Below are 27,096 nucleotides of genomic sequence, written 5' to 3'. Positions count from 1 at the left end.
AGCAATGCTTCAGAAACCACATCTGCCTATACTTTCAATACAGTGAGGGGGCACAGTCAATAGAAATTAGTATAGCAAGAAATATAGACTATATTTCAGAATTTTTACCCTTTTCTTCATCTCATCTTCCTGATAGGCCAGTGGTGGTGAACCTTTGGCACAGGTGCCAAAGATGGCACACAGGGTGCTCTTTGTGGGTACATGGCTGCCCCCCCCCCAGAGTTGGTTACTAGAAAGAAAGAGCTGCTCCCCTCCCCTCTCCACCATGCCTGATGACATTTTTCCCCATCTCCTGCCCCTCTGCCCAGCAGCCCAATGGGAGCACACAGTGGGTAAGGTGGGCAGGTCACCTGCAGCAGAGCTAGAGGGGAGCAGAGTGCTTGGGCCTCTCCCCTCCCTCTCTCTACACTTACTGCAAACATTCCTCCCTTCACCCGCCCTTCCACCCAGCAGCCCGATTGGAGCATTTTCTCCCTCCCCTGTGTAGGGTAAGGGGGCAGGCAGGGTGGTGGAGGTAAGGGACATGGCACAGAGTCCCTGGATGTGAATCTGAAAAACTGCTCAGACTCTACCTTAGAAGATTTGGTTAAGCTATTCCCTTATTGTAACAAATGGTACTTGATCAGGAATGTATTGGGAATTTTAACATTATTCCACCTATAAATAGGCATACTTTAGGGGAAGATAAAGTTGTAAATTCCTTACTGAACAATGAAAAGTCTCCAACTCATAGTGCAGCAAAAACCTTAAGCTAGGTCTATTTTTAGATCTAATACAAAAGGGTGCTAAGTACCTATAAAGGTTAAATTAATCACTAGAAGGTCAAGCAACTTACAAAAGGCAAGCTTAGCAAAGAGATGTGAAGTTTTCGTCTACTCAGAGAAGGTGATAAAAAAAGAAGATGTGAACTAAGAATGGTCAGTCCTGGGGAAAAGTCTACTGTGATTGGTAGATGTGAAAATTTAGGGGAGGTGACATAAGAGAAATTTCTCTTTAAAAGGATATGGCTCTCTGAACTTAGTGGGGAGAGTCGGAGTATTTGGAGTTTTGGAGTTAGTGAACTGAACTTTTGCTTGGGACAAAATCTTGTGGTGAGTGGATAAAAGACTGACTAGTCTCTCTTAAAGCTCAGGCCTAGGCCATTTTGGCCTAGGCCCTTCCTACTATTTCCTCTTACTTTGTCTCTCTCCCTTCCCTTAATTCCTTCATTTGTATTAATTAAAATCTCCATAAAAACCCAGCTGACTTGGGTATTTTCATATTTGGGAATTTTCCCATGGTGACCACTTATTTTTAATATAAAATCAAGACACTAAAATTTATCTTTACAGTTTTGGCAATTCACAGTCTTGAAAACCATATTTTCACCGTCACAGTTTATAAGGGCAGGCATAGTACTCGATATGGGGAGGGTTGGGGGGGGGGGGCTGGCATTCTCTCTCTAAGAGGTTCACTATCATGATGGTAGGTCTTAAAGCCTTGCTTCCTTTCTATAGTAAGGGAGAGGTGACACCAATGGAACTGGACTTGCAACAGGAAGACCTGAGTTCAGATCCAGCCTCAAACACTTTACTAGCTATATCTATAAACTTTGGCAAGTCACTTAATCTTTGTCTCAGTTTCATCATCTATAAAATGGGAATAATGATAACATTTACCTTCCAGGATTGTTATGAGAGTAAGATAATATTTGTAAAGCACTGTGAAAATCTTAAAGTGCCATATAAGTGCTAGTTATTGTTGTTTTTATTGTTATAATTACTGGAGGATCTAGATTATCTGGACCACCATCTAACCTCCTGATCTGTTAAGTATTCTCCTCTGACTGAAAATTAAGATCCTTTGTTTTCTTACTGAATCTCTTCTTTTTTTATTTTTAAAATGGAACACTTGCTTTTCATTTGATAACCTTCAGAGAGAGAAACTTCCTCAAATCCCTTTACTTATACTTCTAAGAAGGATACCAGCCTGCACTTTTAATCTTAGATAACAGTCTCTTGGCCTTGGTAGACTCACAGAATTTTAGAGTTTGAAAAGAATTCAGAAACCATCTGAATGTGCTTAGAATAATGCCTGACACATAATAGGTGCTATATAAATGCTAGCTTATTATTTTCTAATTATTTGGTGTTAAGAACATTATTTGAATATATAATTAAACTAAATTATTATTTAAATAGTATGTTATTTAATGATATAATAGGATATGATAATAAGATGATAACCTTGCTATATTTTGCCCTGGTCATGAGTTTAGCTGACTAAATGTTAAGAATATTGGTGAGCTAGAGATTGTCCAGAGAAGAGGAGCCTGAATGGCAAAGAGCCTTGGAGTAGGGACAAGAAGATCAGCTGAAATAACTAGAGGTTTTTAGCCTAGACAAAGGAAGCTTTATTAGGCACATGACAGCAGTCTTTAATTATTTAAAAGGATAAGACTTGTTCTACCTGACCTGCAGGCGGGGTGGGGCAAAGGCTGAGCAATTAGTTGTTGGGGGGTATCATATAAGGGGACTCTGGAACACCAGTTATACCATATCATTACTAAGGTCTTTTCTAATTCCAGTACTTTTTATATAGCACAATAATACTGTGAGGAAGATGATATAAATATTATTCCCATTTTATAGGTGAGAAAACTAAGGCTCACAAAGGCTAAGTGGCTTGTCTAAAGTCGCTTGTCTAAGTAAATAAAATTTAGAACTCAGAGAATCATGTCAGACAACATGTTTCTACAATGCTATCTTTATAATATGACTATTCTACTAATGGACCTTACTATTCTAAGTTTTACTTTAATTTCTCAGAAAATTATTTTAATCCTTCCTTCATCTCAGTTAAAAATTAAAGGAAAGTAGATTCAGGGAATATCTGGCCATAGAATCTGGGAATTTTCATTCAGGTTTAGGATCCTAGCTCTAAGAGAAAGAAATGGAAGTAAATGCCTATTCTCTCTTAGGTAATTATCTTCTTCATACAGGATAATTATTACCATATTTGTAAATATATTTAATTTAGTAAATGATACTCTTAGTTTTTGATATTACAGGATTCAGAAGAAGAATTTTTCTCCCCCAGTACACACTACAACTTTCTAGAACTTGAAGGCTTTTGCAGTGCTAGTTGGCTTTTCTTAAGTTCTTGTCCTGCTACAGCAGACTAAGGCCCAGAGGATATTAAAGGGTTCAAGATCCAAGTAGATGGATGAGGAAAGTGTGGTAGTTACTTAAGGGAGATATATCATGATTGGGCGGGGGGGAAGGGGGGGAGCAAAGGTGTAGGATAAAGGACTTATGAGATAGACCAGAGAAACCACAGAGAATGGACACTATGTAAAATAAGCCTAGTGAAGTGAGAATCAGATTATGGAACACTTTAAATGCCAGACTGAGAATTTTGAATTTTATCTGAGAATCAACTGGGCCCTACTGAAGATTTTTTAGTAAAGAGGGTAATACTTTCCTATCTGTCTTTTAGGAATCTCAATTTGACAGCTACGTGGAAGATTAAGATAAAGTAGATGAAATAAAGAATTAATTTCAGGTGGATTGAATTATTTGTAATGGTTTCTGTAATATAAACTTGAAGACATTTGAATATGAACCTCCAGCAACTAATAATTAAGATAAACTATAAAGACAAAAGTCTTCCTCTCACAAGGGCTTTAGATTTAGCCATCTTATTGAGAAGCACAAAGGACTGCTATTGTGTCAGTTCGTTTCTCCCTTGCAGTTCAATGTATGATTGTTCTTTGTCATCCTTTTAAGAGTTGGCAAAAATGACCTTGAACCCTCTGTTTACCTGCATTCAAAATTGTATCTCTTCTTATCCACTGACTTTCTTCAACAGTTAGCATACTCTTCCACTTTCTTTTACTCTTCTCACTTACTTACTCTGGGAAAGAAGACTCTTGACTCCCTTAGTGGTCTGTTTCCTCAGTTCGTACCCATCTCAATACTTTCACCTCAATATTCTAATTCAGATCCATGCCCTACCCCCTACCATATCTTCTGTCATTCCTGGACTCTAATTAACAAACTTTCTTTCATCCTAAACTTCTTTTCTCGTTCCCTCCATTTTCTGTTACTTACTGAGACCTGACTCCTCCTCCTGAGGTCACAGCTCAGTCATTTTTACTTTGTTTAATGTTTAGTCTTTCCTTGTCAAATGATTCCTTCCCTATTGCCAGTTAACATGTTTCTTCCAACCTTAAAAAATAAAACAAAATATAACCAAAAACCCTCTTTTGGTCTGACCATCTTCACTAGCCATTAGTTTCTATCTCTCTTCTTCACTTCTTAAGAAAGGTATCTAATCTTGATGCTCCACTTCCTCTCCTTTCTTTTCTAATTTCTCTGCTATCCAGCTTCTGACCTCCTCTTGCAATGAAAACTGTTCACTCCAAAGTTACCAGTGTTCTCTTATTGCTAAAGGCCTTTTCACAGTGTTCATTCCTTTTGTCTTCTCTGCACTCTGACATTGCTGATCATCCCTCCTTCAGTAGACTCATTATTTCCTAGGTTTTCATGACTGTTCTCTCCTGGTTCTCCTCTTCCTAGTCTGACCTTTCCTTAGTCTCCTTTGCTGAATTTTTATCCATTCATGTACCCTAAACTTGGGTGGTCCCCCAAACTCCATCTTGTCCTATTCTTTATTTTTCATTCATACTATTTCACTTGGTGACTTCATCATCTCTCATGTATTCAATTATCTCTATGCTGATGCTTTCTGCAGATCCATCTCAGTTTCTTTCCTGAGCTTTGATCCCGCATCACCAGATGCCTTTTGGACCTCTAAAACTGGATGTCCTATATACCCTTAACATATCCAAAACAGAACTGATTATCTCTTTCCCAAGAGAGAGAAAGAAACCCAGCACAACCAATTCATACATTGAAAATATATAACATAGAAAATATTCCACATCTGTAGATACTCCGCCTCTGCAAAGAATGGAAAGGTATTATTTCATAACTCTTCTAGGGGGCTACATTCAGTATGGTACTTCTATTTTCAGTTCTATTTTCTGCATTGTTTTGCAATATTTGCTAATTTGCCTGGCATCTCAAAGCACCATGTCTCATTACCCCCATCAATAAATACCTTGGTATACAGCCCTATTTTTTCATTGACTACCTTGGGGAATATGCTTAGCAACAAAATCTCTGGATCAAAGGGTGTAAACATTTTAGCCACTTTGTTTGGAGAATTTCTTATTGCTTTCAAGAATGTCTATTAGTTGATAGCTGCACTAGCAGTTTATGGGGATTTTTGCAATATATATCTAATTGGTCTCTTTTCCTCAAGTTTTTTCCTACACCCTATTTCTGGGCCATTCAGCTATGAAAGTGATTTTCCTAAAGTGCAAGTCTGATCATTTCAACTCTCTCTCTCTCTCTCTCTCTCTCTCTCTCTCTCTCTCTCTCTCTCTCTCTCTCTCTCTCTCTCTCTCTCTTTCTCTCTCTCTCTCTCTGTATATATGTATGTATCTACACACACATAGACCCCCTTCCCTCTCCCTTAGGCAAATTCCTGTCACTCTGATATCATTGGCATTAACTCTTCATAACTTCCTTCCTTTTCAGTATTCTAACATTTTCATCCCCTCTCTACACTCTATGATCCAGCCACATTGCTGTACCTTGAAAATGATAACCTATCTTCAGTCTTCATACCTTTGCACAGTCTCTCCTTCCTGAAATGTTCTCCTTTATCATCTCTGACTTAGTTTCCATGGCCTCCTTCAAGACTCAACTCAGATCTCATCTTCTGCAGGAGGCCTTCCCAGTCTCCCAACTACTAGTGCCTTCTCCTCTGACATTACCTTCTACAAATACTCTATCTTCCTTCCCTCAATATTCTCTCTCTCTCTGTCTCTCTCTCCCCCTCTCTTTCCCCCCTTTCTTCCTCTCTCTCTCCACCCACACACATACATATATATATGCATATATATATATATACACACACATATTCTATACATATACATACTTATGCGCGCACACACACACACATGAGACTGTGAAGTCATTGTAGATAGGGTTTGTTTTTCCCTTCAGTACTTAGCACATTTCTTGGAACATAGTAAAGGCTTATTGATGGATTGATTATGGTTCAGTTCTGTTCTTTCCTTTCTCTTATCTATTTAAGGAATATACAATTTACAAAGCTAATAAAGATCTTGCCAGCATTTTTTTTCTGTGTGTGATTTTGGAAATGATTCTATCCTATGCTCCTTGTAGAATGACATTGAGGGGCTATAATTTCTCTACACCAGCGATTCCAATCATAAGTAGTATTACATTGTCCCCATTTTCCATCACACTCTGTGTTCTTCAAGGTAGGAGTGAGAATTCATGGGTTCTAGTTTAAAGGCAGTTTATTGGCACTTACTTAACTTTTTCCTGCCATCTTTTCCTGAACCACCTCTAAATTCTTAAGGTTTACTTTCTTTAAATGGAGTGGACGGTATTGATTTGTCCAATGATTTTAGCTCCTTTGGGGGAAAAAAAAACTAACACAAAATGGGGTTTCAGTTTAATTTTTACAAGAAAATTAAATAGCTATTCAAGTGAAACTCATCTAAAATGCAAAACTATAAACACTTGTTTTCAAGAACAGTCAAAATATCAAAACATTTAACAAATTTTAAGTGTTTTTCTTTTAAAGTATTTTTTGATTCTACCCAGCTCTTCAAATCACCCTTTCAAGCAAGAAAATATTTGAACAATTATTAATGCCCACCTGATTAAAGAACAGATTCACTTTCACCTAGCATGTCCAAAAACCTTAAGAAAAACTGGCTGATGATGTGTAGAAAGAATTCATTGTATTTGAACAACAACATGAGGTAGTTAGTATGCTGCTCATAAAAGGTGCTAGAGAAGTGTTTTACCACAGAGGTGTCGGACTTAAGCCGAACCAAACTAAAATGTAATTGGGAAATGTTTAGCCAAATAAAAATACAACATAGATAATGCTAATTTGCAGTTTTCTGAGAATATGTTTTCTTCAGATATCCTTTAGTCTGATACCACTGCTTTATAGAAGGTAACTTGAATAACTGTTAGAAAAGGAGATTCAGCCAAGTACAACTACTTCTAAATTTTGTAGGGCTAAAAATGTTTTTCTCCTGGTCTTTTCAGAGAAGAACTGGAGTGTAAGAAGTCTGGCAGACTTCTGATTTGTTTTAGGATAACTAAAGCATATCAATCAATAAGCATTTATTAAACACCTTCTGTGTTACACTGTGCATAGAAAGAATGGCAAAAGACAGTTCTTGCCCTCAAGGAGCTCAGACTAATGGTAAACTTAAATTTTATCAGTGCCTAAGAAGTTGTTATCTATTTCATGGCATTTTGGAGATCTTATTTATCCTGAATTTGCATTTTCTTCTCACTCTAAGGGAAATTTGAATTTCTAGTACAAAATCATATTAAAAACAAAGCAAGTATTTACTCATTATCCTTTTCTTAGAAGAATTGATTACTGTTAGTCTTAGCCAATGTATTTTTTATCATTACAATTTGTAAAATAGTAATATAACTTACTTAGCACCTAATATAGTAAAATTAGAACTCTAAGAGTATGTAAATAATGGTAGCACACAATACCTCTGACACAAAATTTTAAAACAAGAAGGGTCCTTAAAGGCCAGCTAATCCAACTCCCTTATTATATGAAGAAACTGAGGCCTAGAGTAGTTTGTACCCAATCATACAAGTATTAAATAACAGAGCTAGGATCTGAACCCAGCTTTACTGATTCTGAATCTAGCCCTCTTTCTGCTATATAGTTAGCCAAAATCACATAGTGAATACAACAAAAGATTTCTGTAGAGAAATATTATCTCACCTCAGAATCATCACTAATTCTTTGAGGAATTACTCATTTTTTAATTACTCCATTGTTATGTAAAAAGAGAGGAATTTTATATCATGGGATAGTCTCTTTAAGTTAGAGGGAATTCACAATGGTTTTGTAAAAGCATATGCAAACTTAGGATCAAGAAAGCTTTGAAGCTTTTACCAAGTCTCTGATACTATCACAAAACTTCTGCATTGAGTTAGAGATAGCCTACCTCATAAGATTTTTATTTAAATATAAGTTTTAACCTACCGTAAGTTGCATTTTTTATTGTTGTTGTTTTTCTACAGAAAAATACATGAATCAAAACAAGATAGAAAAACTATGCCAGTATACTGGATGGTTGTTCCATCTACTAGCAGATCAGAGACAACAGATTATGAAATCGATTTTACTAAAGAAACTTGGGAATGTTCCTCAGATAATAGTTTATCCATGGGAACCAGTAGCAAAGACACTTTCAGCTATGAAGATAATGCTAGAAACTCTTCTAATGTAGTTGATTCTAATAATGAAGCAAAAGAAAATGAAAAAGACAAAAATAATGACAAAGAAACTGTACTAAGTAGAGAAAGGGATCCAGATGAAAAATCGAGTGTTAAAGGAGAAGAAGATTATGATGCTGGCTTTTCTGAAGTAGAAATGAATAACAAAGATAATGAAGTCTGCACAGATGATGACTTTTCAAATGAAAAAGATGCAGAAGATAATGAATCAGATGAAGATGTTAAGATAAAGAAAGTAAATAATATGACTGTAATGAAGAAATCAACTTATGTTATAACTTGTGATAAGTGTGATCAGCAGTTTGTATCCAGGAAAAAATATGTGGATCACTGCAAAGATGTACATCAATCTCTTCCTGGGAAGGTCTATCAGTGTGATATCTGTAGCAAGTCCTTTGCTAGTTACAACAGCTGTAAAGAACATCGAGCTTGTGTGCATACAGAAGAAAGGCAGTTTGCCTGCACTCTCTGTAATGCTACTTTCAAACGAAAGAGAGATGTAAGAACTCATTACATGCGGAAGCATGAAGGAAGAGTAAAACGACCACTTTGTTCTGTGTGTGGAAAAATTTTGAGTTCTAGGACAGCACTTGTATTCCATATGAGAACCCATACAGGAGAAAAACCTTATGAATGTGGTGTCTGCCACTCTAAATTTGCTCAACCATCCCAACTTAAAATTCACACAAGGTTAGCTTTTGCCAGCTCCTCTTCATTCTCTTTAGTCATCTATTCTAGCCCCCATTTTTTCAAAACAGAATTTCCTAAATTAACTTCAAAATTTCAATATAATAGTTCTATTAATACTGAATAATTCACTTTTAATTCTTACCAAATGTAACTTTAAAATTACTTTTTTTGTTCACATGGGAAATTCACTAAGTGAATCCTTTTACACCCCAGAGTTAAAAATAAGTCCAAAGCATATAATTTTACTTTTTAAGCATGTAATTTTAAATTATTATAGTCTTCTCAAGTTTTTTACTATTTAATATAGAATTCTGAAAAGTTTACTTAAGGGGATAACTTTATGGATGTTTTGCATTCAATATCTGTTTGACTGTGAACTTCATGGGAACATTCTTTAAAATATAAAGATAGGAAACAGTGTTAAGGTTTATTTAAATGTGACATAGCAAATTTAATTTTTGTTGCTTGGTTCTTCATTAAAATATGACATTTAATATTATCTGACATTAGTTATTATTATCAAGTCACTTGAATAAAAGGTAATGGATTTATGAAGAAATAAATAAGAATCTGATTTTCTAACATAGGCATGTTGGGGTTATGATTATCTTAACTTTGACCCTTGCCTATGTCTAAACATCATCATTTGATTTGTCCTTGATTTTCTCAGTGTGCAAAATTAAATGTAGTACTCAAAACTCTAAATTACTGCAGATGATGGAGGTGCACTTGGTCAAAGGATCTAAATCTGTAAGTAATCTTGGATGCCATCTAGCTCACCCCTTCTCATTATATACATAAGGAACTGAGGCCCAGAGAGATGAAGGTAGGACAAATAGTAATTGACAGAGCCAGGATTTTCAGTTTAGTTGTACTGGCAATTCTATCATGCTTCATTCCTTAAGAACTGGTTTAACAGTTAAGATTTGATATATACACTTAAATATGATGGCCTGTGGCTCATTTTTCTTTTACTTGCTTTTATATTTTATTAATATTTTTGGTTTTATATTGGCATCATTTCCAAATATGCACATTCCTTTCTTTTTTAATATGGAAGGCATCATTTGTAAAAATGATTTTTTTAAAAATCAAGTTAACAAAATTAATATAGGTATCAGGAAATTTTGACATGTGACATTACACATAATAGTCATATATATTTATGATGAAGGGTTGATATAAATTATACCATTTTATAAACAAATTCTATAAATAAGACATACATTTGGCTAAATGAAATAAGTTTTAAGATCAATTAATCTACAGGTTGTTTTTATGCTACTATTGAATCTCTATGACTTTCTTTTTACGTAATGGATTTAGGTCTCATACTGGAGAAAAGCCATATATTTGTGAGGACTGTGGAGCTAGCTTTGCAGATAAAGGAAAACTAAATGGCCATAAGAGGACCCACACAGGTATGTATTTAATATCATAGACTTGTTTTTATCTTCACGTAGAAAATAAATCTTTACTTGATCTTTGGAATTAACCCTCTATAAATTCAAGTGACCAGACTTTATGTGATTTTCCATATATATATATATATATATACAGACATATTAGTGTTTATCAAAAATAAGATATTATTTACAATAAAAATTCTGTCTTCTGAGTTGAAAATACATGATTAAAATTTATATATAATTTGGAACTGGAAGTTAGGTTGTCAGAATCTTTTGATCCTACTTCCTAGAAATGAATAAAGAAATATTGAGTGCTTACTAAGTGCAAGGCATTCTGAAAGATACAAAGAAGTAAAAGAAATGATTGAAGTATCCTCGTACCATAAAGCAAGCTTTTTGAAAGCAGAGGCTGTCTCACACCTATATTTGTATACTTGGCACCTAAATCTGGTACTTAATGAGTATTTGTTAAATTCTTGTTGGTAGATTGATTCAGAAAGTTTATACCAAAATTGGTGGAGTGTGGTAACTTCCTTGGGCTGTGTAATGATTAAAATAGTGGAAGACATAAATTGTTGCAGATAAAAGAGTTGGAGCCTTAAATTGTGACCGCAGAAAATACGTTTTCAAGACAGTGTCTTGTTTTTAAATCAAATATAAGGTGGTCGCCAAGGAAAAATTCCCAATTATTAAATATACCCAAGTCAGCTGGGTTTTATAGAGATTTTAGTTAATACAAATGAGGAATTAAAGAAAGGGAGAGAGAGAGAAAAAGGAAATAATGAGAAAAAGATAGGCCGGCCCAGTCCAGCCCTGACCAACCCAGGCCCAAGCCCTAAGAGAAAGAACAGTCAGTATTTTATCCACTCACCACAAGATTTGTCCAAGCAAGCATTCAGAGAGACAGAGTCTCCTCAGAGGGAGTTCCAGCGAGAGTCCTTTGCTCTCAGTTTTTCCTCTCCTTTTAAAGGGAATTTTCTCCTATGTCACCTCCCCTAAGTTCTCACATCTACCAATCACAGTAGATGTTTTTCAAAGGAGAGACCATTCTTGATTCACACCTAAGAAGGCTTAAATTTTTGATTAAGTTCACACCAAAAAACCTCTGAGTAAGTTCTCACCTCTTTGCTCCTTGTAAATTCACAAGTTGCCTGACCTTTATAGGTACTTAGCACCCTTTTGTATTAGATCTAAAAATAGGCACAGCTTAAGAACTTTTGCCTTACTATAAGTATGGGTTTAAATATTTTTCATTGTTCAGCAAGGAGTTTCTTCCCCTAAAATAGGCTTAAGTAGGGTTGGAGTAGAGTTCCCACATTCCTGATCAAGTACTTTCATTGTTTAAATGGAGAATGGTCTTAACCAAGTGTTATGAAGTAGAGTCTGAGAATTTTTAAGATTCACAATCCCCTCCTGATGATCATTGGGAGACTAGTCTCCCCATTGATCAATTAACATAAGCATCTTGTAGTCCTAAACACACTTCTAACTATAGATATATATATAATATTTAATTTCTAAGAGGAAATTAGAGTAGTGAGGGAGGAAATAGAAAAGAAAGAAAGCAAAACCAATTTTTTGCTAGGTGCATTGACCAAAAGCCAAATTAGGGGCAGTTCCTTTGGCATAAATGTGTACATTTACAATAAATGTTCAATCAAAGTTCAATTCAATCAACCATATCCAAAGTTCATTCTTGATCTTCTTAATGTAATGTAGGTTTTCTGGCATCTTTCTGCAACAGTTCATTCTTTGGATATAGAAATTAGCAAGCTTCTTCCTTGAAGATATTTTCTCAAACAAAAATCAAAATCTTGGATTTTATGTAAAAATACAATCTCAAACAAAAAATCAAAATTCTTGGATTTTAAAGTAAAATACAATCCCCCCCCCCCCCCCCCGAAGTAAGTGTTAAAAAACATCCAGTTCAGCTTAGGATGCAATTTTAAGTTATGGGGGTGTATGAGTCAATTATGAAAAAAGAGAAAAATAATCAAAAACATAAGAAAAGAAATTCAAAATAGGCCCTTGTATAGGTTCAGTTTAAAGTAATTTCTATCCCACAAGTCTTTAGGACAGAATGCAGTACTATTTCATTTACCCATTTGCAGCCAAGACTACAGGAAGTTGCCATGCCATAAGAAGAAAAAAAAATTAGAATTCTATTTTGATAGGGAAGCTTCATTCCCTCATTTGATTTTTGACATTCTCAGGGATATAGGGAGCCAGCATGATAGTCAAATTTTGAACTGGTATGAGTACTTCACAAAGAGTGTAGATACAAGGAAGTCCTACGACTTAACATATGTCAAGCATCGCAACCTTGAGTCTCACATTATTATTTCCTGTGTGCTCTTTTTGGCACTTTTCAGGTTAAATCTGTGCTCCTTGTTTTTAATCCCTTTTTCTGGAATCATACATTAACATTAATCACAGTATCATAACATTTTATCAATAAATGGCAGGTTCCCATAGTTTAAAGCTTTTGGGTATGCATTGACATTACAGCAAGTATATATATATATATATATATATATGTATTAAATTTCTATTACTGCAGGAAAATAATATTAATTATGTGTACCTTTAGTACAAGAAATGAGAAAAAATCAAATATTCTAATCAAAATTTTAAAAAGCAATAATAAAAATAAGGGAAAAAATCAGTAATTCAATGTGTCTTTGAAAAACAGCATCCATTTGTCTATGGATTATTATCTCCAATGCATATGATAGGATACAGTCAATCAGTCTCAGCAGAAGATGCTTTCTTCACATGTGAGCAATGAATCCAAGAGTCCTTTTCTCCAACCTTTATAATTGTTGGAGTAGTTAACAACATTTGGAATGGTCCTTCCCATGAAGGCTGAGTTGCTCCAGTACACTTGAAATTCTTAATATACATTTTATCTCCTGGGTTCAGGTCATGAAGAGAAAAGTCTAGTGGTCCAGCTTGTACTGCTGCTCCAGATTCATGAAGTTCATGCAGTTTGTGCTGTAATTCCTGTATATAGGAAGCAATAGTAGTATCTCCCCCTAATAGTGAGGTATATGCAGGGGAAAAAGGTTTAGCCTGTATAGGCGGATGTCCAAAAAGCATCTCAAATGGTGAGATGTGTAGGTCTCCTCTAGGCCTGCTTCTAAGATAAAATAGGGCCAGAGGGAGAATTTCAGGCCATTTTAAATGTGTCTCAGTGCATAGTTTTCCACTCATAGTTTTAAGTTCTTTGTTCATCCTTTCCTACTATTTAGAGGGGACAAAAACAGAAAAAGGTTAATTAATATCAATAAAATCAATAGAGTCTAAGAAGAATCACCTTCATTGTGTTTGGGAAGTTCCTTAGGCACACCCCCCTTAAGGGCACCCATCTGAGGGTCATTAGTACCTCAAGTATTTTTTGGAAGAGCACCATTTCTTATATATTGTTGTTGGTCATTATAATTTTCTTCATTTGGAGCATTGTCATTATTTTCCCAATTCCTATTTCTAAAATTCTGGTTTCTAAAGTTCTTATTTCTATATTCATTATAGTTATTTCCATAATCATTATTATAAATTCTAAAATTCTGGTTTCTATGACCATTATCATCATTTCTATAGTTGTTACTTCTAAAGTTGTTATTAAACTGTGTATTCCTTCCAATCATCTTAAGAAAAGTTCTACATTTCATCATTTTGTGGCGCTTCTTCTCACAGAAGTGGCAAATTACTGATTTAGTTGTGAATTCCCGCAAAGGGGCTATAGTCTCTTCCTTATTTTTCAATGGTCTCTTTAACATTTCAATTTCTTTCTTTAAATCTTCCACTAATGTATTGCCTTCCTCAGGTCTTTTTATACGACCTTTATAAACATATGTTGCTACTCTCCTCAATTCTTCGAGGTCCATAGAGTCCCAATTAGGACAGCTAGTTTTAGTTCGTCTTTTACCACTGAACAACAATTCTCAACGAATTGCCTAGGTATTTGCCTAATGCCTCTTTCTCTGGATAAATCAAGGTCCATATATATATTTCCTACATCAATAAGTCTGTTGAAGCCAAGAGTAGATCATCTACATATTTGATTCATTTATTATTTTTAAATGTTATATTGTCTGTGTCTTGGCTCAAAATTTGCTCAAATAAACTCAGACTTTCCACATAACCCTGTGGCAGATGACTCCATGTATATTGTGAGCCCTTCCAGGTAAAAGCAAAAATATGCCTGGAGTTCTCATGTATAGGTATGGAAAAGAAAGCTGAGCACAAGTCTACTACTGTAAAGTATGTAGCTGTGCTAGGAATAGAGGAAATAATAGTATTTATATTAGAAACTAGGGAATGTCTCTTTATAACGTGATTATTCACCGCCCTCAGATCCTGTATGAATCTATAGAGGTACTTGCCATCAGGCCCTCTTTTTGGTTTTTTAACTGGAAGGATGGGCATGTTATATTCTGATTTGCAAGGGATTATTATTCCCTGTTTAATTAATGAGTTAATAACTGGGGTAATACCCTCAATAGAATTTTTAAGATTCACAGCTGTCCATCTTTAGAGTTTTTGGATAGAATTGAGAGGCATGAAAAATTTGGAAAATTAAATAGAATCCATTCTATATAAGCCTTTTAAAAAATAACTTGAAATACGGGAGCAGAGTCAAGAAGGCGGCATAATAGCAGGAAAATCTTGGAGCTTTTCTCAATTTCCTTCCAAACTGATCATTACAGAGCATCTGAAAAGGATAGAAGTCAAAGCAGGATGAGCAAAGGGGCTCTTCCACTGGTCAAAGTGTGAAAGGTAGGCAATAAGACAGGATTTCTAAATTCTAAGAGGGCAAAACGGCACAAGGAAAAGTACAGGCTGATCACCTCTTCATCACCTATCCCCACCTCTCCCCATCCCCAATACTGTGCCAGAATCAGAGCCAGGACCAGGGAAATCTCAGAATTCCAGGGGACTGGCTACAGTAAAGGAAAAGCACCTCAGACTTAACCCCTTGAGCAGACTTACTCCTGAAGGCTGCTCTAGGCCCCAGCAATTAGATTTGAAGCTTAATAGCACCAGACTCACTAGTGGCAGCCAAGGCAGTAGGGCAGTGGTTGTAGTAGCAGCAAGTGCAGGAAAGATAACCTCAGAGCAAATACTGCAAAGTGTGCTATACCATCCTACTGAAATCCCCATGCCCTAGAGGTGAGGTTCAGAGCTCTGCCCTCACAAGGCAGTAGGCAGTAACAGCAGCAACAGCAGCCACAGAAGCTGCTATGGAAGATAGCCTTGGGGAAAAACACTTTGAAGCCTGCTATATCTACATATACCAATAAGTACCAGGGGCTGGAGGTGAGGATCATAGCTCTATTTTACCAGGCTCACTCAGACCTCTGACAGAAAAGGAAAGATAGCCCCAAGGCAAAGCCCTGCAAGACAGAAGCTAAGATAGAAATGACCAGCAAAATGCAGGACTCCCATTCCTTAAGCAGGAAAATGCTTAAACAATAGCAAAAAAAGCTCTTGACCCTGGAATATTTGTACAGAGAAAAAGAGCAAAAAACAGAAGCAACAGGAGAGGGAGAGAATCCAACAAGCACATGCAAACTCTCAAAAAAAATGGAAATTGGTGGCAAACTGTGTAGGAACACAAAAAAAGAGTTCAACAACAAAGTAAGACAGAAGAAAAATGTGAAAAAGAAATGAAATACAAAATAAAAATAACAGTTTAAAAGGCAAAAATTGCCAAATGGAGAGATACAGAAAGCAAATTAAAAACCAGAACAGACCTACTGGAAGAATAGGCAAAGAACTCCCATGATAAAAAGGATGCCATGAGAACCAGAATAGACCAATTTGAAAAGGAGAATCAAAAGATCATGGATGAAAATCAGTCCTTAAAGACTAGAATTGGGCAAGTAGAAGATAATGATTTCACAAGACATCAAGAAATAATAAAACAAAATCAAAAGAATGAAAAAAAATTGAAGGAAACACAAAATTTCTCATTGAAAAAACAATTGACCTAGAAAATAGATCTAATAGAGACAATTTGAGAATTATTGGACTACCTCAAAGTTGTGACCAAAAAAAATCTAGCAGTCATATTACTAGAAGTTATCTAAGAAAACTGCCCTGATATTCTTTTTTTTTTTTAAACCTTTGTCTATCATCTTGGAATCAATACTATTTATTGATTCCAAGATAGAAAAGCAATAAGGGCTAGGCAATGGGTGTTAAGTGACTTTTCCCAGGGTCACACAGCTAGGAGGCTAGATTTGAACCTAGAACCTCCTGTCTCTAGGACTGGTTCTCAATCCACTGAGCCACCCAGTTTCCCCCTGCCCTGATATTCTTGAAAAGAGGACAAAATAGACATTGAAAGAATCCGTGGATCACCCGCTACATTAAATCCTAAAATGACAACTCCCAGGAATATTACAGCCAAATTCAAGACTTCTAGGCCAAGTTGAAAATACTACAAGTGACCAGAAGGAAACAATTCAGATATCATGGAGTCCCAGTCAGGATTACATAGGATTTGGCAGTCTCCACAATGAAGGACCTCAAGGCTTGGAATATGATATTTTGGAATGCAAGAGAACTAGATCTACAACCAAGGATCACCTACTCATCAAAACTGATTATATACTTATAGGAGAAAATATGGGCATTTAATAAAACTGAAGATTTCCAAGCATTCCTAAAGAAAAGACTAGAATTAAACAAAATTTGATGTCCAAATACAAAATTCAAGAGAACCTCAAAAAGGTAAATAAGAAAGAAAAAAAAATTAAGAGCTTCAATAAGGTAAATTTGATTATACTCCTATGCGGAAAAATGATATCTGTAAGTCTTAAAAATCATGTTCATTATCATAGAAGTTAGAAGAAATATACCTAGGCAGAGGGTGTGGTATTAAGCCGTTAAAATGCTACTTAAAAAAAATAATAATAAATTGGGGGAAAAATAGGATTGTACTAAGAGAATTGCAGAGGAAGTGGTAAAATGGGTGTAAATTATAGACATAAAGAGGCACATGAGTGGGGGTGAAAGAATAGTATTACAAGAAGGGGAGGATGAGGGTGGTGACAGGTAATACTTAAACCTTACTCTCATTGGAATTGGTTCACAGATGGAAGAACAGCTAGATTTATTGGAGTATAGAATCCTATCTTACCTTGTAAAGAAGTAGAAGGGAAATAAGGAAGGGTGGTGTGTGGAGAGGAGTAATAAAAGGGAGAGAAAAGTTGGCAGGGGGGGCAATTAAAAAACCCTAAAGATTAGTAGGGGAGGGAAAGAATGGAGTGGGAAGGAGAATAAAATAAGGGTGGAGGAAAAGGGGACTGATTAACAGCAAAACCCTGGTATGGAGGAAAATAAAAAAGAAAGGACAGGATGGATTAAAAGAGAAAATCAAAATGATGGGAAATACACAGATGATAATCATAACTGTGAATGTGAATGAGATGAACTCACCCATAAAATAGAAATAGATAGCAGAGTAGATTAAAAAGCAAAATCCCACCATATGTTGTTTACAAGAAACACATGTAGGTAGACACACACAGGGTAAAGGTAAGAGGCTGGAGCAGAATTTATTGGGCATCAACTGAGAAAAAGAAGATAGGAGTAGCAATGATGATCTCTGACAAAGCTAAAGCAAAAATAGATCTGATTAAAAGAGAAGGAAGGTAATTACACCTTAATAAAAGGCAGTATAGACTGGGAGGAAATAGCAGTACTTAACATATATGCACCAAATGGTATAGTATCCATAATTTTAAAACAAAAAGTATTAGAGCTTAAGGAGGAAATAGATAGTAAATATTGTAGTAGGGGACCTCAATCTTCCCCTAGCAGATTTAGATAAATGGAACCAAAAAACAAATAATAAGTAAGAGAAGTGAATGAAATTTTATAAAAAATAGTTATTAGATATCTAGAGAAAAGTGAATAGGTATAAAAAAAGGAATATACCTTCTTTTCAGCAGAACATGGTACATATACAAACTGACCATGTACTAGGGCATAAAAACATTGCAAACAAATGCAGAAAAGCATAAATAATAAATGAAACTTTTTCAGATCATAATGAAATAAAAACTATAATTAGCAAGGGTTCGTGGAGATGCAAATTAAAAATTAACTGGAAATTAAATAATCTAATTTTCTAAAACTGGTGATTGTTAAAGAACAAATCATAGAAACAGTTACTGATTTCATTGAAGAAAATGACAGTGAGAAGATAAAATATTAATATTTCTCGGATACAGCCAAAGCAGTACTCAGGGGAAAATTTATATCCCTGAGTGCATATATTAACAAAAAAGAGAAAGAGGAGATCACTGAATTGGGCATGCAACTAAAAAAAACTAGAAAAGGAACAAATTAAAAACCTCAGAGAAAATTGGAAATTAGGATTTTTAGGAAAATCAAAGGATAAATTAATAAAATTAAAATAAAAGAACTATTGAACTAATAAGACTAGGAGCTGGTATTTTGAAAAAATAGATAAAGTATTGGTTAATCTAATTTAACAAAAGAATCAAATTAACAGTATCATGAATGAAAAGGAGGATCTCACCTCTAAAAAAGAGCTATTTTCACCCAATTATATGACAATTAATATGGAAATCTAGGTGAAGTAGATGAATATTTACAAAAATATGTTTGCCTAAACTAAAAAAGAGGAAATAAAATATAATCCCATATCAGAAAAAGAAATTAAACAAGCAATCAAGGAATTCCTAAGAAAAACTCCCAGGGCCAGATGTATTCACAAGTGAATTCTATCAAACATTTAAAGAACAACTCATCCCAATCCTGTGCAAACTATTTGACAAAATAAGCAAAGAAGGAGTCTTACTCTTTGTGGTGGCAAAATAATAATTGGAAAATGAGGGGATGTCCCTTGATTAGAGAATGGCTGAACAAATTGTGGTATATGATGGTGATGGAATACTATTGTGCTGTAAGGATTGATGAACTGGAGAATTATACATGAATTGAAAGATCCTCCATGAACTGATATAGAGGGAAATGAGCAGAACCAAGACAACATCATACACTGAAAGTGAAACACTGTGAAATGAACAAAAGTAATGGACTTTACTACTGGAGAATTTGGATCTGTTACCCTAAAAACTATGATCCCCAGCAAAAACTACAATTCCCAGAACCTACTCATTTCCTTTTGTTATGTGCTGGGATTTTTGAGCAGGTAGAAAAACTTAATCACATGGTTCTACTGTATCAGATAATAAGCTTTATAAAATGAATACTTGAAATATTGCACATTAATTTAAATCTTACACTACTAGTGGCAATACAATAATCCAGGACAGTCCCAAGGGACTTATGAAAAGGAATGCTATCCACATCAAGAGAAAAACTGTGGGAGTAGAAACTCAGTAGAAAAATATATGACTTATTTGTGTATATGGGTATAGGATTTGGGGTTTTGGTTTTGAAAGATTATTACAAAAATGAATTATATGGAATTAGGTATTGTAAACCTTAAAATTCCTTAGACTTATAAATGTTGGAAATTTCACCATTGGGATATTTCATACTTGGAAAATTTCTTACTGATAGTCTATTGGAATGGGAACCCCATTGGCATGGGAGGTTCCTCCTCTTACTTTCTTAAGATTACTTTAGGACAGAAACCTTTTGCTGAACAATGGAAAGGACTTTGACCTATGCTTAAGCATAGAACAGGAATTTCTTTGAGTCATGATTGATTTTAGAATTGATACAATGGAGATACTTGGAATCAATCTCCACCCTATTCAGTCCTAACAGGATTGAGTAAGGGCTGCAGCCTAGATCAAAATTTAATTATTCCAATCTCTACCCTACTCAGGTTAACAGGATTTAGAAAGGGCTGTAGCAAAGGATCAAAGATTTAATCATTTGAAAATATGACCTTCAACAGACATGTGCAAAGCCAGAGACCTCTGGGCGGTCCTGGGTTAAGCTAGAGCCTCCAATGGCACAGGGAAATTGATGGACAGGTGATTGGTAGATGTGAGGACTGAGGGGAGGGAACTTGGATGGTTTCCTTAAGGATAGGGAGGTCTGAAGACCGGGGGGGGGGGGGGGGGGGGGAGTTGAGGAGTGGGTCTGAGTGGTTGGTGTGTGCTCTGAGAAGCTTGCTCTGAAGGAAGCTGAAGGTGGGGGCCTCTGAGACTGTTTCTCCATTTTGGTCACATGAATAATAGGGACTGATCTCTTTTCTTTGCCCCAGCTATCTAAGGGCTTGGGCCTTTTGGCCCAGCCTAAACAGAAGGGGTATTAAAACCCTATTCCCTTCTCTCCCCTTTCTCTCTCTCTATCTCTAATTCCTTTCTTCCTCCTATTGTAATTAAACTCCATAAAAGATTGACTGCTGACTTAAGTTTTCATTTAGGAATTACATAGCTGAATTCCTTGGCGACCTTGAATTAATATATATCAGTCTTTTAAAGTGATTTCCTTGTCACAGTATCAAGTGATAACATTTGTGTAACCAGGTGGAATTGCTTGTCAGCTCTCGGAGTGGGTATGGAAGAAGGGAGGGAAAGAAAATGAATCATATAAACATGAAAAAACATTTTAATTAAAATTAAATTTAAAAAAGAAAAACCCCAAATGGGGCTAAAAAGAGTCAGACACAAATTAAATGCATGAACAACAACAAAAACCCAAGATTTTAAGTGAGGAAATTTCATTTTACAACATAAACTCAGATTTTAGTCAGTTGTGTATTGATGAATCAGAAAAATTTTAAAACTCCTATAGTCTGAGAATTCACAATGCATGTCACACAGAGGGCATTAAGAGGGCCATGCTGGATATGAGCAGGATGCAACATATATAACTTGTGAACCTTAGAGAAAGACAGGAATAAAGTTTCATCAGGAAAATATGTGATAGAAAAAGACAAATTAGTCATTAGTGGCAAGGAGGACAGCCTGAATGTTCTGCTGGGGTCTTTATGATATTGAAAAAAAATAAGAAAAGCCTCTACTACATAGGTAAATTTCTATGGTGAATTTATCAGGGAACATAGTTGAAAAATGGTAACATCTGTGATGTATCCACTTATCTAAGTAGTTTCAGATAATGATTTCAAGCCTTTTAAGCTGTTGATATGTGCCTCAATATTCCTGCTTCTGACATTTTCTAATTGTGTGACCCTTGTCAAGTCTTTTACTGCTCTTCTACCTTGGAACCAACACTTAGTATTGTACTAGTGCAGGATCAGGAACCAAAGCTTAACAAGTCTAAGTGAGGAAGGGAAAAGATAAATAGAAGCACCACTTCCTCTCCCAGGAAGAGCTGCCCAAGAGGTGAGGTTGGATCAATGTCCATAGCTGAAAGGTAAAGAGGAAATCCCCTTCAATCTTTGGTTTCTATTCTCTTCCCTGGATGGATATTATCTTGATCCCTTTAGTACATTTTGAAGAATGAGATGTTCAGTTCTTCTAAATTGATAAAATCTATTTAATGTTTGGAGATTCAGGATTGGTAGGTTTAGGGAAGAGGGAAAAATAGGAAGTCCCTATTTCTATATCAACCTAAATTCCCTTAAGGGGTGGAGGGCTCAGGTCTGGGGACCTGAGTCCCTGAGGACATTGTGGAGTCAGACTGCTTTTGAAGATGTCAATGGAAAATCTTCTGGGTGGATAGTCTCTTATCTTCCCCAAAGGGTTAAAGTCTCTATCTACCACTATTGAGGAAAGATGGCTGATGAGTTCTTCAGATCAATGAGGGATCACAGCAGGTTAAGCTCGGTGAGATGATCTTCTCCCTTTCAGTTCAGAAGGGAAAAGAACTCCTTTCCAACTGTCCATCTGCTTTTCTTGACTAGAGGTTCTAGTCCCATCCCCCATTGTCAGCCAAAGTTCCATTTCCTTCCTGCATGAGGTTTCCTTGCAAATCAAGTCCTTGCAGTGCATTCTGTATCGCAGTCATCCACAGTATTGATTCTAAGACAGAAGATAAGAGCTAAAAGTGGCATGAAAGTGTGTGCCATTTATCTTCCTTACACATTTATTGTGATACTTTATAATCAAATGGTGCTATATCTAATAAAGGATTTATGGTTTGTAATTAAAATAATCAACTATTTTTACTGATGATTGAAAAGGTCATGATTATACTAAGTAACCAGAATTCAACTTTGGTTTCTTAGAAAATGGGTTGAAATTAATGTTGGCAGATGGCAAAAAGGACCAGTCACTCAGCTAGCATTTATTAAGCACCTGTTTTGTTCCAGGCACTGCTAGGCCCTGAGGATACAAAGAAAAGCAAAAGGCAGTCCCAGCTGTGCTCATAGAGCTCACAGTCAAAGGGGGAAGACTACATATAAACAACTTAGTACAAACATGAGACTACAGAATCAGTCAGAGATAGTTAACAAAAGGAAAGTCCTAGCATGAAGATGGATCAGGGAGGGCTTTTTATAGAAAGTGAGATTTTAGCTGGAGCTTCAAGGAAGCCAGGAGAACCAGGAGGTGCAGATATGAAGGGAGAGAAGTAGAGGGAGGAGTGACAACCAGTGAAAATGCCTTGAGATGGAATATCTTGTTTGAAAAACAACAAAGAGGCCGTTGCCACTGAATCACACACTGTTAGAATGAGGAGGGCCCAAGAACACTGGAAAGCAGGAGAGGGGAGAGGTTATGATAGACTTGGTGTTTTTTTTTTCACAGTTGGTCATCATGCTTTATTGTTGTCACCATGTAAAACATTTCCTTGGTTCTGCTCACATCACTTTGCATTACTTATAAGTCTTTCCAGGGTTTTTGTAAACATCTTGTTTATTTGGTATGGAACATAGTATTCCAACACAACCATTTACCACAACTTGTTCAGACATTCATTCCTCAATTGATTGGCATTCCTTCAGTTTACAGTTCTTTGCCTTTCTCCTATCTTTAATTATGATAGCCTTGGAATGGCAAACAAAGAATTTTATACATGATCCTGGAGGGATGGGAAGCCATTGGCATTCACTGAGGAGGGGGTGACATGGTATACTCATGCTGTAGAGATAATCAATTTAATAGATGTGTGGAGCATGCACTGTGGTGTTGAGAAATGTCACACAGAGACCATCTAGTAGCTGTCACCAGGGCCATGACAGGGTCAGATGAGAGCTGAGCCATATATGAGAGACAGCAACAGGGTCTAGCAACAGATTGGCCACAGGCAATAAAAGACATAGAGTGAGGGTACCCTTAGATTTCACTCTGAAAGTAACTGGGAAGTTAGGAAGAGAGGAAAGCAGATAAGACCCTTTTCTTCAAAATACAGTGTAGTCCTTAAAATTGAAATATTAAAAAATTCCTTAAAGGAACATTTAGTGCATCAGTCCATATTTGAAAAATTATTTAGGGATGTTTAAATAATTAAATCAGTGGTTCTCCTCATGACTGAATAAGGAAGGTGGAGAGGACAAAACTGCAATGTGGGAATTTAATAGTGATGGGAACAGCATTAACTTATAACTTAAATGCAAGAGAAATGTATCATATATGTGAAAGTTAAAGATATTCACACTTCCAGCTCTTGAATTATGGTGATAGCTGCAATGATAAAATTATCATCAACATATTTACAAATCTTTGATTTTATTTTGTTTATAGGAGAACGGCTATTTAAATGTGATGTCTGTGGAAAACATTTTGCTACCAACGAATACTTAAAATGCCACAAGCGATGTCATATGGGAGCTAAGCCTTATAAATGTGATATATGTGGGAAAACATTTGGATTGAGAGCCTCATTAGCTCAACATAGCAATGTTCACGCAGGTAAATATATATGTAAAAAACAGAGCAAATAAGTTATTTACTTTGGAATCAACAGACACCATGTTTAGTTAAAGTAACTTATTAACTTTTAGTTAACAACAAAATTTTAATAACTTAAAATTGCACCAAGACTCTTGGAATCTCTTGTTTATCTTCCTTAATAATAGCACACATTTTTACACATTTCTGTATGATGTAAAGCACTTCCAAATTGTTTTGCCTAAAATTACTTAGATTATAATCTACATTAGAGTTAGAGCTAATAATCTCTAACCTTTAAAATACTCCCCATAGTCTAGCCTGATGTTTTCTACAAAGTTAGTACTTTAAAAATTTTATCATACTGAATTCTTATAACAACTCATGAAGTAGCTGGCACAAATATTATTATCCTCATTTTACAGATGAGGAAACAGAAGCATTGAGAGGTTCAGTGAGTTGCCCGAGTTTGTGCCCTACCAAGAGGACTGAAAACCTAAATCTGACTCTCAACTGCTGTGATCTTTCTTCCATTATACTGTACTGTACTCCACTGCACTACCTAAATTTCTTTTTATAAGACTATTAGTGCCAATGTTACGAAGAGAGAGTGTTATGGATTTTACATACTTTTTGACATTTGTTCTAATGAGAGAGATATATTCAAGTAAATTGAAAACTATTGAATATTTTAAAATATTTTATTTTCCTCCCAATTTCATGGAATAATGATTTTTAAAGTGTTTTTTTTTTTAATTATGAGATCCAAATTGTCTCTCTGCCATCTTTCCCCCCTCCCTAAGATGGTAAATAACTTGATCCTGGTTAATCATGTATGATCATATAAAATATATTTCCACTTGGGTCATATTTATTGAATATTTTAAGTGAATATAAAAGAAACATAATGCTTGACCCCTGCCCCCTAAGAATTTACAGTCTAGTTGCAGAGTCAGTCGAAAATTATATGAAATGGTTAACCATGCAAAATACTATATGAATTATCTTAAAACTTTACCACTTAAATGTTACAGGAATTTAAATAGGGAGATCAATGTACATCATTGTACAGTATTGATAGAATTTTTCAGGAAGTCAGAACACCTGAGTTTTAGTTCTGGTTTTGACACAAATAAGTTGTGTGACTCTAGGAAAGTCACATAGTATCATTGGGTTTTAAGTATCTCACCCCCAAAATAAAGAGGGTAAATGGATTTAATTTTCTCTAAAGGCCTTCCTACCTGTAAAATTCTAATTTCTAATGTGAGCTGGATCATATTTAGGTGGGATGCTGCTGATAATGATGTGCTAGCTAGCTCAAAGCAATCTCAATGTAGTTTTAAACACCTCCCACAAATGAATACTGGAACACATGGACACACATTTTCTATCAAGATCCTTCTCAAGTTCCTATAATTGATCATATTTTTTTTGCCAGTATTTGCCAGTAGTTACTTAATATTGCATTAAAATTTCATTGCCTCAAGACAAAATCTTTAAACAAAAAATATTGCATTAAACTTTTTTTTAAAAGACAGAAAAAGTGGATAGTAAATGAATTGTAAGGTGTTCTAGCTGAGTTGATGATGGGGTAGTGACAGAAACTTATGATTTCAAATACAAGCTGACAATTTCTTACTTATATATTGTGAATCTTAAAAACTACTCAGACTGTACTTTAGAAGATTTGATTTAGTTATTTCCTTATTGTAACAATGGAGATACTTGGTCTAACAAGAATCAGGAATGTCTTGGGAAGTTTACATTATTCCACCCATACTTCGACATACTTTAGGGGAAGATAAAGTTGTAAACTCCTGACTGAACAATGAAGGTACTTAACTCATACCTTATAGTGAAGCTAGAACTTTAGCTAAGTCTATTTTTAGATCTAATACAAAAGGGTGTGAAGTACCTATAAAGGTTAAATTAATCACAAAAAGGTCAAGTAACTCATAAAAGGTAAGCTTAACAAAGAAGCGTGAAGTACCTCAGAAGATATAATCAAACCAGAGAACTGAACTCAGTTGTTTTGACTTAAAATCTAAATAATTGGTCGCCAGGGATGATTCCCAAATAATAAAATACCCAAGTCAGCTGGAAATTATGGAGATTTAAATTAATATAGAGAGAAGGAATTAAGGGGGAGAGAGAGAGAGGAAGAGGGAGAGAGAGAGAGAGAGAGAGAGAGAGAGAGAGAGAGAGAGAGAGAGAGAGAGAGAGAGAGAGAGAGAGAGAGAGAGAGAGAGAGAGAGAGAGAGAGAATTAATTAATTTAAACTGCTCTGGCTCAGGCTGAGCCAGGCAGTAGTTAAAGGCCTTGGCCAAAGTGGCCTTCCTGAGTCTAAAGCAAAAGGGAGTCAGTCTTATCACTCACCACGAGACCGTCTCCAAGCTGGGTTCCAGTCCCCCACTGAACTCAATCTCCTGAACTGAGTTCAATTTACTGAACTGACTTTTTTAGCCTCCTTTTAAAGAAATTTCCTCTTGTGTTACCTCCTCTAATTTTCACGTCTACCAATCACAGTAGGCACTTTTTCCAGGACTGCCCATTCTTAGTTCTCACCACTCTTTAGTTCTCACCTTCTCTGGTTAGATTATATCTTCTGAGGTACTTCACACTTCTTTGTTAAGCTTACCTTTTGTGAGTTACTTGACCTTCTTATGATTAATTAAACCTTTAAAGGTACTTAACACCCTTTTGTATTAGATCTAAAAATAGACTTAGCTTAAAGTTCTAGCTTCACTTCACTTCTAGCTTCATTCACAAGTAATGTCAAGTACCTTCATTGTACAATCAGGAGTTTACAACTTTATCTTCCCCTAAAGTATGTTGAAGTATGGGTGGAGTAATGTAAAGTTCCCAAGACATTCCTGA

The 27,096-nt window shown here is 35.6% G+C and overlaps 1 protein-coding gene across 3 annotated transcripts in view; it reads left to right on the top strand.

The window, feature by feature from the left end:
- The window catches only part of GZF2 (GDNF inducible zinc finger protein 2), a 55,892-nt gene that overhangs the window by 25,046 nt on the left and 3,750 nt on the right, over nt 1–27,096 (top strand). For all 3 annotated transcript variants that reach the window (XM_056813811.1, XM_056813813.1, XM_056813812.1), the window contains 3 exons: nt 8,154–9,059; nt 10,386–10,480; nt 24,073–24,240. In XM_056813811.1, the coding sequence (XP_056669789.1) occupies nt 8,154–9,059; nt 10,386–10,480; nt 24,073–24,240 (1,169 nt within the window). The remainder of the gene's footprint in view (nt 1–8,153; nt 9,060–10,385; nt 10,481–24,072; nt 24,241–27,096) is intronic.

Source organism: Monodelphis domestica, chromosome 1 (genome assembly GCF_027887165.1).
Source record: "Monodelphis domestica isolate mMonDom1 chromosome 1, mMonDom1.pri, whole genome shotgun sequence".
Lineage (NCBI taxonomy): Eukaryota > Metazoa > Chordata > Mammalia > Didelphimorphia > Didelphidae > Monodelphis > Monodelphis domestica.
This window is presented reverse-complemented; position numbering and strand designations above follow the sequence as displayed.